Raw genomic sequence first — 14410 nt, 5'->3', positions numbered from 1 at the left:
TCGGGTCAAAATAGGAGGTTGGCTTAAGAATCTTTTGAACTCCTGAAACGCCTCCTCGCATTCAGGAGTCCATTCAAACTGACATCCCTTTCTCAATAAGGAGAACAGTGGGAGGGATTTTAGCGCCGATCCTGCCAAAAATATGGAAAGGGCTGCAAGTCGGCCATTCAGCTGTTGGACCTCTCTTAAACAAGTCGGGCTTTTCATCTCTAGGATAGCTCTACACTTGTCGGGATTAGCTTCAATCCCTCTCTGTGTTAGCATAAACCCTAGGAATTTTCCTGCCTCTACCGCGAAGGCGCACTTTGCAGGATTTAGTCTCATCCCGCGCAACCTTATGGTGTCAAGGACTTGTGAGAGGTCAGACAGGAGGTCGACTTCTTTCTTGGTCTTTACCAGCATATCGTCGACGTATACTTCCATTAGGCTCCCTAGGTGAGAGGCAAACACCTTATTCATCAACCTCTGATATGTGGCCCCTGCATTTTTCAATCCGAATGGCATGACCACGTAGCGAAAATTAGCTCTGGGCGTGATGAATGATGTTTTCTCCTGGTCTGGCTCAAACATCGGGATTTGGTTATACCCCGAGTAGGCGTCCATGAACGACAAGTACTGATGCCCCGAGCTGGAGTCTACTAGGGTGTCAATGCTTGGCAGTGGATAAGGGTCCTTGGGACATGCCTTATTTAAGTCGGTGTAGTCGACACACGTTCTCCATTTGCCATTTTGTTTTTTGACTAGCACTACATTGGCTAGCCATGTTGGGTACTTGACTTCTCTAATGAAGCCGGCTTCTAGGAGCGCTTGTACTTGCTCCTCTACTATTAGGGCTCGCTCTGGGCCGAGCTTGCGTCTTCTCTGTTGTACAGGTCGGGACCCCGGGTAAACCGAGAGCTTATGGGACATGAGCTCGGGGTCTATCCCAGGCATGTCGGAGGCCTTCCAGGCGAAGAGATCGGAGTTATCTCTTAGGAGTTTAGTCAACCCTTGTTTTAGGGTTTCCCCTAGGTTGGCCCCTATATGAGTATTTTTTTTCCCTCCTCTTCGCCGACCTGTATCTCCTCGGTTTTTCCTCCCGGTTGTGGACGCAGCTCCTCTCTAGCCCTTGCGCCTCCGAGCTCTACTGTGTGAACTTCTCGGCTTTTTCCTCTCAGGTTTAGGCTTTCATTGTAGCATTTCCTTGCCAATTTCTGATCTCCCCTTACCGTTGCTATCCCCGCTGAAGTCGGGAATTTCATACAAAGGTGAGGGGTGGATACCACCGCTCCGAGTCGATTAAGGGTAGTCCTGCCAATTAAAGCATTATATGCTGACCCTACATCGATGACTATGAAGTCTATGCTCAGAGTTTTTGATTTTTTTCCTTTTCCAAAGGTGGTGTGGAGGGGCAAAAACCCTAGTGGCTTTATTGGCGTGTCGCCTAGTCCATATAAGGTGTCGGGGTAGGCTCTTAATTCTTTCTCATCCAACCCTAGTTTGTCGAAAGCGGGCTTAAAAAGAATGTCCGCTGAGCTTCCTTGGTCTACTAGGGTTCTGTGGAGATGAGCATTTGCTAGGATCATAGTTATTACCACTGGATCATCGTGTCCAGGGATTATTCCTTGCCCATCTTCATTTGTGAATGAAATGGTAGGGAGGTCGGATGACTCTCCTCCGACCTGGTAGACTCTCTTGAGATGTCTTTTGCGAGAGGATTTGGTGAGTCCCCCTTCCGCGAACCCTCCTGAGATCATATGGATATGTCTCTCCGGAGTCTGCGGTGGTGGGTCTCTTCTATCCATATCGTCTCGCTTTCTCTTCCCATGACTGTCCGACCTTTCTATGAGATATCTGTCGAGCCGACCTTCCCTAGCCAGCTTTTCTATCACATTTTTAAGGTCGTAGCAGTCGTTTGTGGAGTGACCATATATTTTATGGTACTCACAGTAGTCGCTGAGGCTCCCCCCTTTTTTATTTTTAATGGGTCTGGGGGGTGGTAGCCTTTCAGTATTACAAATCTCTCTGTATACGTCCACTATAGAGACCTTTAGAGGAGTATAAGAGTGATATTTTCTTGGTCTATCGAGGCCGAGTTCTTCTTTCTTTTTGGTTTCCCTCTCTCTTTCTTTTGTTGAGGGAGGGTGCCCAGGTCGCCAACTCAGGTCTCTTAACTTAGCATTTTCCTCCATATTGATGTACTTTTCAGCTCTTTCCTGTACATCACTTAGAGAGATGGGATGTCTTTTGGATATGGACTGTGAGAAGGGACTTTCTCTGAGCCCATTGACTAGCCCCATTATGACTGCCTCGGTGGGCAGGTCTTGAATCTCTAAACATGCTTTGTTGAACCTTTCCATATAGGCTCGTAAGGATTCTCCGACCTCCTGTTTTATTCCCAGGAGGCTTGGTGCATGTTTAACTTTGTCTTTCTGGATAGAGAACCTCATCAAGAATTTCCTTGAGAGGTCTTCAAAACTGGTGACCGACCTCGGGGGGAGGCTGTCAAACCACTTCATCGCTGCTTTTGACAAGGTTGTCGGAAAAGCTTTGCATCGCGTAGCATCGGAAGCGTCAGCCAGATACATCCGACTTTTAAAGTTGCTCAGATGATGCTTTGGATCAGTGGTTCCGTCGTAGAGGTCCATATCGGGGCTTCTAAAGTTTCTCGGAACTTTTGCCCTCATTATGTCCTCACTAAAAGGATCTTCCCCTCCTAGGGGGGACTCTTCTCTACTATCACGGGAGTTCCGACCTTTGAGGGAGGATTCTAGCTTTAAGAGTTTTTCCTCTAACTCTTTTCGTTTATCCATCTCCTCTCTTAGGCGCTTTTCTATCTTCTTTTGTCGCTCCCGTTCCTGTTCTAGCTGTTCCAAACGATTTTGGTGAATATGGACTAACCCCATGAGCTCAGTTGAATGGGACTGTCCGTCCTTCTCTGACTCACGGCCTTCTGAGGAATTCACCTTCGGGGTTTTGACTCCGGAGGTTCCTTCTTTGTGTTGATCGTTGGTTTCCTGATGGAGGGTTAGGTCCGCGTCACTATTTCTGGTGTCCAGATTCTCTTGTTCAGAATCTGTTTCCACATGACCCTCCTCAGGGGATCCGTCCGCCATCACTGGTTGATCTCTCGGGTCCCCGGCAACGGCGCCAATGTTACGGTAGGTAACCGGAGATTAATGGGCTGGATGGCGCTGGTTGGCTCAATCGTCTAAGGGAGGAAGCCTTTGTCAGGGTTTGCGCCTTGGGGGCCTCCGTCCGACTTATGAGTATGAGTGAATGGGGGGTGGTACCTGCAAAGACACTCCAATGCCTAAGTCAGCAAAGGGGTTAGCAGGTCTAGAGAGTATTGGGACTTAGAGATACCTGAGGGGTGTCAGTGTATTTATAGTGGTAAGCCAATAACCACCGTTGGAGTAGTGCCACTTTTCTAGGGTGTTAACCGTCCCTTTATCTTAGGGAAGTTAGGATATGGCTCGTGAAGTTGTTAGAGAGATTCTAGGGGCAGTTACTCATTCAAATGAGTGCTTATCTGCCAGTTAATCCTCGTTCCCGACTTCTTTAGAGCAAGTCGTGACTAGTTCCGACTTCGTAGTGGCTAATCTGGTGAAAGGTGAGGCCAACCCTTTGGGTTGGGCCTTTTTATTGGGATCCTGGGCCTTTTTCGTTGGGCCAGGGTATGAACAATAACTATTCTAAAACTTTTAAAAGTAAAAATAATAATTTATTCATCTAAGAGATTGCGGGTTCGAGTCTTCCTATTTTTAGTAAAAAAAAATTAATAAGTTACTCATTTTTAATAGATATAAAATTAAATTATAAATAAATTTATCAGCATTATAAAATAAATAAAAATAATAATTTGCTCGATTTAATTTACTCATAAAACGTTTACATCACAACACATGCAAATTTTCAAAAATATACTTACATAATGGATTGTCAAAAGTGAAGAGAATTTATATCCTAGAATTATACAAGTAATTACTTCCTTTCAAAGAGTAATATATATCTATGAGATAATCATTCTTCTGGCTAAATTTATACTTACAATATGGCTGACATATATAAAAATCACAGTGATGCATTTGTAGATTTACATTATAGAATAAGAAATTTTGTCTCCTGTAGTCGTATATCCATCATAAATTCTACTGCTTCCTGACACCATTTGATCATCTGTCACGTTCGGTTGCACTAAATGCTGCATAAAAAAAAAGTGAGAAATAAAATACGTTGCAGGTTTCATAATGGATTTAAAAATTAAAAGCATATAAATAGTGTATTATGTTCAGGAATAAGTCAAGGTTATTTATGACTTGCTACTCCATCCATGCATTATCAAGTAAGTGTCCCATTTTAAATGCACACATAAATTAAAAAAATTATTAAAAAATATTGAAATTCCAAAAAAATCTTAACATTATAATGTTAATAATATTAAGAACATTTAATAAGATTGAGAAAATGTATTATACTTGAATCGAAAAATCTCAAAAAATAAGAATTTTTAGTCAAAAATTGCCAAAACTTATTAGTTTTAGCTTTATTTAATATACTTTGTAATAAATAAATACAAAATAAGACATTTAAATTATTTAACTTTTTTTTTGTCTTCTTAATATTATCGTACATGAATAAGGATAGCAGATGGTGAAAAAAAAAATAACCAATATTTTCTAAATGGATAGTTATTTGTAATAAAGTAGAATTCTGAAATTGCACACTTAATCTATATGCACGAGAGTATTTACTAAGACCAACATTAAGGGAAAAATATTTCCTGAACAAAGGCAGTTTGAAAATGTAGTCCGTTTCTTCCAGTACGTATATGTAATCCATTATAAAACCATATGCAATATGCCAATATCAATTGCAAATATATAGTTTATGCATGGAGCTTGTATAGTTTTAAGAAACTAACCAGGAAGAACATTGAGCAGTACCACATTTTGAACAAACAAAGCCTATAAGGAAGTGCTAGATTTTTTGTTGTAGTGATTCAATCTGTATTCCACGTTTCAGGAGAGATCGATAAGCTGTACTTCGAGACCATTCGTCGATTTCACTAGCGCGTAGAACTGGCAAAGGGTGTGACAGTTGCCTTGTTTGTGCATTCCTTGACAACAGGGACAAAAAAAAAGAGAAAAAGTTTAAGTTTAGCTTCCAAATAAGAACATTCCCAAGATTCCAGTGTTGTATGCAGAAAGCTACACACCTTATGTACCACCCAACAGGGCTGGAAGCAGCTTTTTCATAAGAGCGAGCTTGCTCCAAGAATGCATCGACATTTAGTTGATCAGCCATAGATGGGCATCCACCAGCTAATTTCATGAGGACAGAGATGACTACCTCTTGTAGGATACCAAAAATTAATTTTTATAATTAAATCAATGTACAATATAGAAAGTTAGAATCTACTAAGCACCTACACTTTTTTTATTTGTTGTGTCTTTGTGTCGAACACGACACTCATGAATACTCGTCTGACACGTATGTCTTTTGTGTCTTAAATCTTAATAAAAAATAAAAAATTTTTCTCCAGACATGCATATACCTAATACTATCACATGTTAGTGTGTCTAGTCTTATTCTTAACATATATTCTTGAAATGAGTTTAGAAATAGTATATATTATTAGTTATTAAAACAACAAATATTTAAATATTTTATATAATTAAAAAAACATTAAAAATAATAAAAAATTAATTTATATTTTTATATCAATAAAATACCAAAATATTATTACAATTTATCTAAAAAATATTTTATATTTTATATATATGCTGTATTTCCGTGTCTTATAAGAATTTTAAATTCGTGTGTCTGCGTGTCCTATGTCGTGTCGTGTCCCATGTCATGTGTCCGTATGTTAGAATTAAACCAATATATATATATATATATAGATTATGATGTTTGCCAATAGAATACCTTAGGGTCCTGAGCAACAAGTAGAGCTGCTCGATCACAAGTCAACTCAGCAGCTCGTAGCCACCGGAATAACTGCTCCTCCATAGTCCGAGCTATCATACCTCCAATGCCTACAACAAAGGACGAGCTTGAAAGTAGGCATCATATTCAATGTTTCGTGATTGTTAACTTATTACTCAATTGGTAAAAAGAATGAAATGGTCACATGGATTTTTTACCCTACTTCATTTAGGACGGGTTGGACTACTTGTGTCTCCCCAACTTTTATCATCTGACACAGTTAACTACTTGACCGGAAGATATAAAATAATTTGGGATTAGAAACTAGAAAATGTTGGGCGTACTCCAAATTCTCCAATGAATTCAAATTCTACTAATATTTATGACAAATCAGAATATAAACAATATAAATAATAATACATGTGTTTGTGCTTGTGTATCACAATTTATCAAAAACTGAAACAAGACACTGTTTCACATACCAGGTACAGTATAAGCTCCGAGGGTTAGAATATTTGCATATGTAAGCCACACTCCATGATCACATTTTAGGTGACCCAACTCATGAGCCAAAACAGCCTGTTGAAATAAGCCGATGGCGAGTTAATAGCATTTTTTGAACCACAACATCGGAAACGATTGACAAGCATAATTTTAACATTTTTGATCAAGCATATTGGAAAAGAAGAAATATATTATCATGTAAAACACAAACCCTTGAAGTATAACTTCCTACTACATCCCGTTACTCGTAAGTCATAGCCCACATAGATTAAGGGGAAGAATTTTACGGATGCTACACTAGTTAATAAAATTGGCAAAATAGCTTTTACAAAAGAAGATGCATGCAAAGATAATTTAGGTGAGTTTGACTGGCTAATGCTGGTGCAAAGGTTGAGTAGGACTTCAATGTTCTAAACCTTTCTTTAACAAGCTTTTGCAATTTCCATCATTCTATGTTACTACATGTCATTTCTAATTTTCAGGTTTGCCTGCTTAGTTCATGAGATGTATAGTTCAGCAGGTACTTAGAGGTTAAATCTGTCTCCCCTTTTTCCAAGTTATTTCTCTCATGTTCTGTTTCTAGAAAAAGTCCTCTTTAGTTCCTAGAAATGAATGTTGTAATACGAATGACTACTTTTTAATTCATGTAATGAATAGTTCATTGAAGAGTTTGGAAGGTGAACTATGGGAGAAACTGTGGTGGATTCAAAGGTCAAAGCATCTTGTTTTTCTACTTTTCATGATCGATATGAAAATTAATTAACTTTACTTTGTAACTATAATATTTTCAATGAATATAAATGTAAATAAAAAAAGATGTGAAAAAAAAAAGAAAAAAAATATAATATAACCTGCAACTCTGCTCTTGTCAAGAGCTCCACAAGGCTAGTGTGAATAACAACAAATGGTCGTTTGCCACTTATAGCTAATGTGTATGCATTCGGCACAGGACTTTGACGAACATATAGATCAGGGGCATCAACATTTAATATTTGTGCAGCTTCAACCATCAAGTGGTGAAGATCAGGAAGCTGAGATAACAAGAGATATTGTTAGTTATTCAACTTTTAATAACAACTTTGCTGGCAGCATAATTGAAATTACTTCTTGATCCAAGTTGCATAATAAAGAATGAACTCCTTATAACAAGTATATTATGTCATGCAGCCACACTCTGCAAATTCATAACTATCATATGTTAAATGCAAAAACTTCATTGCTCCTATATTTAATCGGAATTATCATTCCTAAGTTGGTAATTGCAAGAGGAACTAGTTAAATTGTTTCAAGAATGGTTACTCAAATGTGCTTGCATATACAAGCATAGAATTAATGGAATGAACACTGGCTCTTCAGTTGTGAGGAAGAAAAGTAATGGAGTTCATGCAAAATAAGTCACCGCTGTGGCAACATGCATGTGATTTTTATGTACAAGGCCATTAGCGAACTTGTGCTGTGTGTATACATGCTTGCACATTTGCATCTTTGTTTGTTTTCCTTTTGCATAAACTAATTGTGTGTTACAACAAAACCTAGCATTTCCACTGAGATCAAGCACCATAGAGCATGTATATTTTATCTAATATATTGCCTTCCAGCCAAGTGTGTTTACTGAGTACAAGCTGAACAAAATGTTTGTTTTTCTAAGTGTTCGGGATACCTGATTTTTGGAAACAAGGACAGATGTCCCTATATTCTCTAGGAGCATGACCTGCTCTGCGACACTTCCTGCAATTCATTTTAAGGGAGAACATTCTAAGATGTCATTGAATATAAGGAACTTGCGTGAAACATAAAGCAATGTCTTTGAAAGCATCATATACAGATGGCCATTAAGATCTGAAAAGCATGTATAAATTCATAATTAGTACAGCAAAAAGTGGTTGGTTTTGGTGCCAGGTGAGCCCAATAATTCATCATTGATCAAATCAACAACAACATAACTACACCTTTCACGTGCAATCATGCACACATGGGGAGTCCTTGCTGTTAGAGATAAACAAAACTAGTATTGTATTCCATCTAAGAAGCAACTCAAGCCTAGATCACCCAATGTTAATGGTTCTGCGAAAAGTGAAAAGTTTTGGTGGGTATCCATGCATGGAAATATTGAGAATGACGTTTTCTTACAAGTAGAACAGTTTAGCCAATGACAATTGCATAAGGGGAAAGATTTATAGCCTTGAATCTTGCCCTTAGGCATCATTTGGTAAAACTGTTTCGAGAGGTGCTTTGTATTTGTAAAAAAAAAAAAAAATTATGTGCTTGTACTTGTAGTTTTAAAAGATTAAGGGTGTTTTTGAGAACAAGTTGATTTGTGCTTATCAAAATAAAAATCTAATATAATCTCATATTAATAAATATTCAAATTTACCCTTAGTTATATTATTAATGTGAAATTTCATTCACGATAAAAGATTCTCCCACTATTTATGTCTATCATAATCATTTTAAATTTTAAAAACTATTTTACCAAATACAATTGTTGTTGTTTGTAGTTTCTAAAAGTAATTTTTAGTTTGGTTTACCAAAAACTGGTATTACAGGTTTTAGAAAGCTATCTGTCAAAAACCAACTTTGATAAGCTATTTGTGAAAAGGAAAAATTTTACCAAAGCAAGCCTAAATACAGACAATTTGAACCATTCAGGGAAGGAGTTATACGGGGGAACAAGTTTTATCCAATGGCCCAACTACATGTGGCAGAAAACTTGTGAAGGTTATGTGATTTTGTGTATACATCTTATGCCATATATCAGCTACATGAGTTGTGCCGGTGAGATGCACACGGCTAGTGTTTGTCAGCTTAGTGTATGAGGTAGAAGTGAGTATATATATATATATATATATATAGAGAGAGAGAGAGAGAGAGAGAGAGAGTAATCATGTAAACAAAGCATTCTAACGGGAACACAGCTTGCAATTGAGAAATACAAAGATTCATGAAAAATCAAAAGCTTAATCAACAGAATCAATGAAATACAACACTAAACTGCATCACTTAGGATCCCAATTCACAGGGGATACTTCAATTTTAATATATTTATTACCTAGAAGTGCTTTCCCCAATTCATTTAATCCTGGAATCGCTCTCAGTATCAGCGTGTTCTGGAGATTGAAAGCAAAATAAGAAAAAAAAAAAACATGAGTGCATGAAAAAAATTAAGCGCTGAAAAAGTTCCGAACGAGTTCTCAGAAAAAAAAAATGAAAAGGTTCAGAAGCCACAGACAGACCTGTTTATCAAGAGGGTGGCGAAATTCATCGGCGTCGAGATCTCGAAAGGCAAGAGCCGAACCTGCTCTGCACAGCGTTAATCCAAGTTTCTTGTTCTTTCCGACTCGTCCGAACCTGAATTTGTCCGAGGCTAAAAAACTGAAAGAAAGAGAATTGGGTTTGTGGAGGAGGCAGTGCGCGGAAAAAGTTACCGAAGCCATTGAAGAATAATAGTAATAATAATAGTAAGAAGAAGCAGAAGCAGAAGCGCAGATTAGCTTAGTAATGGTGTTTCTGATGTTGTGAGGAGGAATGGGTGCGCAGTGCACACAGCGTTGATGATTGTTTCTTAATGTATAGGTGGTTGTGGCCCCAGCCGGCAACCTATGGTACCTGTTTCGCGCCACTTCATTTTCTGTTGACTTTGTGGGAAGATTAACTAACTAAATGTGTGCTCACTTGGTTGTCTTGCATTAAGATATTTTGATTTTTGAGTAGTTTTTTTTTTCCTTTCCCTTTTTAAATAATATTTTGAGGTGTTTTATACGAACAATTTTAATAGGAGAAATATTAAGAAATTAATATTTTTAATATAAAATAAAAATAATTTGATAGTATTACTTTAAATATAAAATAAAAATAATAAAAAATATTGGTCATCTAAAATTTCTTTTTTAATAAAGTTAGTGTTGATTTTTTTTCTTTTGTATCATCCAAAATAGAAAAATTAGATAAAAAATATTTTTAAAATTAATTATTAAATTATTTATTATATATTTGTATATATTTATATATATTGATTTATGTATTTTTAATTAAATAATTAATAATTAAAATAATCAAATTTATTTATAATAATATAAAAAATTATGAGATGCTAAATCGTATTTTTCTATGCTAACAGGGATTGATTTTTGATAGATGTAATGTTATCCTAAAAAATCCAAGTTAATTGAATTGAATTGGATTATCGGTATATATTTGTATTTTGAATATCTTGAATGCTTGATAATCGAGGACAAGTAGAGAAGTGCATTCGAATAAAAAAAATTGTTTAAAAAAGAATGGGAACAAACAAAAATTAATTGAAGAGTGTTTATCATGAAATTTAAAGCAAGTGATAAGGGACTGTGAAGTATTTGAACAGGATATTTGAACTCTTTTTACAGGGATCGGAAATCTTCTAAGTATGCCTGTGCTTACTAAATTTCTATAAAAGGAAAGATCGTCCAAATTATAAATTAGGATTCAAGTATTCAACCACTTGGTAATAATTTTGTACAAAATCTTTGTAAATCAATTTATTTCTTTTGTCTAATCAATTTATCAATCTATTTATAACTACTCCAAGAAAGAAAACACATTATTTCAAATAATTGGCTGTTATTTTGATTTTTAAATAAAATATTAATTATTTTTTATTAATAATCATCGTTATATTTTTTTTCTTACTTATCTCAAACAATTAGTTTCAGTTAGTTAGTAAAATAATAAAATAAGATTGAATTTAACAAAAATAATAATTTTTAATTTTTAATTTTAAAATTATGAATGATAATCCAAGAAAATAAAAGTAGTTAGAAAATAATTATCCTAAAAGATTATTATCCTAATTAAGCTAAAAAAGATAATTCGGTTAATTAATATCCAATTAAGATCCAATTACCTTCCCTGTCTTAAAGTAATGTCACTTTGGAAAAAAAAAATTAGTATACAATTAAGATTCAGTACCAAATTTTACTAGGAACTCTTGTATATATATATATATATATAAGTAAGCAGAAAGCAACAAGATTAATTCTCAGTTTGATTCTTATTTCTATTAGAGAAAGTTTCTTATATTTCTGATAAACGAACTTGAAGCATCAAACCAGTTCTCAATTTCATCATCATGACGTCGCCATTTGGTTTTTTCTGGGAAGTGTCATCTCCCTCATTGTTGCAAGAACAGGAGGCTGATTTGCAACTTTATCTAACTCACATGAGAGATAAAACAGCAGATTACTTCATTCTCAAGGTACGAGTTAGGCATCAAACATGCTGGACTACTGATCCTCAACAACCACAATCACATGATCCAGTGTTAGGAGCCATTGATACGTTTGCATGTCACAGCTCAATTCTAATGCAAGCGCAAGAATTTCTTCAAAACGGTTCATCACACATGCAATTGCATTTTCCTGATGCTGTTATACCAAATGTCTTGATTCATCAGATGATGCCAGATGTTATATCCTACGCGGAAGCCATAATTCAAACTCGTCGTTCCGGATTCCTCTACGAAAGACCTGATTTTCGTTTGTTCAGTTTGAATTTGGACATTATTATCCAGAATTCGTTATTGTTTGTTGATGACTACGACGACATTATCACCGACTTCATCATTGAAGAGTCCATGGAAAATACTAATATTAAGATGGTTCCTACTTCCAAGAATGCCATTGATTCTCTCGAGGAAGTGAAGCTTGAAAAGAATAACAATGCAACAGAGAGGTGCAGTATTTGTCTATCTGAATTTGATTACGGTGATGATGCAGAACAAGTTTTATCAATGCCTTGTAAGCATGTGTATCATCAAGAATGCATCATCCACTGGCTCAAGACTAGTCATTTATGCCCTTTATGTCGCTATCCGATGCCAACAGATTAGATCGTCAAAAATGTAAATAAAAATTGAAATTAGTTACTTGATTCTTCTGTGTAGTTTGGTTCTAGTTCATAATGTGAATAGTATTATGCATTTAATCATGAAAAAAAATTAGTTAGTTGATTCTGTGTAATTTGGATGTAATTCATCATGTGAATAATATTATGCATTTTGTGTGGAGTTCTCTTTCCCAATTTTTTTTCTTTTTTATATTGTTTTCTGTTTTAATTTTCTAAGCAGCTTTATTGAAAAAGAAAAACCTTATTTTTGTTTGTTAAAGAAAGAAAGGATTCGGAATTAGAATAAGAATTTCTTTTTGTACAGAATAGAATAAGAACTTTCGCTGTTGACCATAATGTGGAACAATTCAGTTAAAATAATTTAAAAAATTATAAAAGCGACAAGGGAAATAGGGGTTGAGGAGGTGTGGCACAGGGTGCTTTGCCAAGGGATGAGGGGCGGATGTTTCGTGTTCTGACGGTCTGGGTGAGGGTTTTTTGCGATGTGATTTTTTTTTAATTTTAATTTTTTGTGTGAATGCGGGAGAGGATTCTTCGTTATCTGCGTGTTTCTGGGCAGATGTTTCGTGTTCTGGCCTTGAGTTTCTTGATTTGAAATGGGTAAGAGAGCACTCACAATCTTCGTTAAATTTGGATGTGACGTGTGTCTTCACAATCATTTGTTAAGTTGCCAGTTGGCACTAGAATGTAAAGGTTTGACTCATAAAAAACTAACGAGTTGAAGTCAAATGACGTGCATATATAATTATATATGTATGATAAGAATCAGTGATGAACTTGGTCCCTATGTATCTTCCCCTCTTGGTTTGTGTCCAGTCTAGTAAAAAGCTATGAGACATTAGAATAGAAGCAACCGTGTTAAACACTGAAATAGCTGACCCACTATAATCACCCAGAGCCACTCTTCTAATGTGAACTGATGCAGGCTGCGGTTCTCTATTTATTGGCTTGCAAGCAAAACATTAACTAATGGAGGTTGCAGTTGTGGCCTCACATATTCAATGGTTGAGACGCCACTGACAGACGACTACGGAAAAATGGACCGTAAAGCTATGCAGATGAGCATGTAAGGAATTGGACAGAGGCAGGGGATGCAAACCATGTGATTTGTGGTAGTTATAGCTATAGGTGCTAACTTTTCATAACAATTTAAGGGGAAAAAAGGAAAGAAATCGCCACTGATTCTTGTAGGAAGGAGGAAATTATAATATTCAAGATTGCGCATCTGGTAACCTGCAAAGATGCAGGAAGTGATTCCTAACCGTGTAAGTTGTAACCATCTGCAGTGATTTTTTAAGTACCTGAGTTTGTTAGTATTTTCCTTTTATACTAGTTCTATTAACTTCCTTTATGTGATAATTTTTCAGATGAATGGCCAAAAATAAATTATTTTATTCATTAACGTATGAGAAAGAGTCGCTTTACATTTTACTGGGAAGTGGCTTTGATATTGAAGGGGGTCAAGACTAAAAAAAATATATATATTGAAGAGGCTGAGTGTCTGGAGGCATTAACATGTGGGAAAAGATGGTGACAGTATGTGAGAAGTGCTAAGGGTTTTGAGGAGTGTTAGGCGTCAGTAACTTTTGTAATTTGTAGCCATCAAATAGCCATCAATAATAATTTTAATGGTGTGAGATTTTATCCAATTTTTTTACTGATTATATGCTGGCCAAAATTTGAAAAAGTTACTAGTCCCTACTTTTCCAAAGGTTTTTACGGCAAAAAGGGTGAAAGTATCGGCATAGATTGTTTCTGGTGAAGAAATTTACCTCAACCAACTATTCTGACCAAGAAAACGACCTTCCCCAAGATAATAATACTAATGGGCTAATGGCAGTCCAATTCCTGTAAGCACAGATGGACCTAGACAAAATTGGGTGCACTGGCCGCTCCGACCTAGACAAACCTTAAACCCATAACAACCAGCCCATTTCATGCTTATCACGCAAAATTGGTATCTATCTCGCACCAAAATATACAAGAAATATTATTTCACTTGCAAAAAAAAAATAAATAAATAAATAAATAACACATTAAATCAAATACTCACAAAAAAATAATGCTTGCCCACTATTACATAAGTTTCAACGCTAACTAAAATCGCCTTTTGGTT

At 36.1% G+C, this 14410-nt stretch overlaps 2 protein-coding genes and 1 long non-coding RNA gene across 3 annotated transcripts; 2 read left to right on the top strand and 1 right to left on the bottom strand.

Annotated features, from left to right (window-relative positions):
- Positions 1–3854: 3854 nt before the first annotated feature.
- LOC107605021 (Peptidase family M48 family protein) lies at positions 3855–10092 on the bottom strand. The gene is made up of 9 exons (XM_016306755.3): positions 9648–10092; positions 9464–9521; positions 8075–8142; positions 7266–7445; positions 6393–6489; positions 5911–6020; positions 5198–5331; positions 4904–5098; positions 3855–4183 (listed from the first exon to the last, which is right to left on the bottom strand). The coding sequence occupies exons 1-8, from the start codon at positions 9846–9848 to the stop codon at positions 4960–4962; spliced, it is 987 nt and encodes a 328-aa protein (XP_016162241.1). The 5' UTR covers positions 9849–10092; the 3' UTR covers positions 3855–4183; positions 4904–4959.
- Positions 10093–11518: 1426 nt separating this feature from the next.
- On the top strand, positions 11519–12277 carry LOC107647423 (uncharacterized). Its single transcript, XM_016351498.1, has one exon. It carries the CDS (start codon positions 11519–11521, stop codon positions 12275–12277), a length of 759 nt encoding a protein of 252 aa, XP_016206984.1.
- Positions 12278–13064: 787 nt separating this feature from the next.
- On the top strand, positions 13065–13943 carry LOC148562841 (uncharacterized). The gene is made up of 2 exons (XR_015886240.1): positions 13065–13559; positions 13662–13943. It is a non-coding gene; the product is annotated as an uncharacterized LOC148562841 (long non-coding RNA).
- Positions 13944–14410: the final 467 nt, after the last annotated feature.

Source organism: Arachis ipaensis, chromosome B6 (assembly GCF_059453495.1).
Source record: "Arachis ipaensis isolate K30076 ecotype BB chromosome B6, ASM5945349v1, whole genome shotgun sequence".
NCBI classification, from domain to species: domain Eukaryota; kingdom Viridiplantae; phylum Streptophyta; class Magnoliopsida; order Fabales; family Fabaceae; genus Arachis; species Arachis ipaensis.
This window is presented reverse-complemented; position numbering and strand designations above follow the sequence as displayed.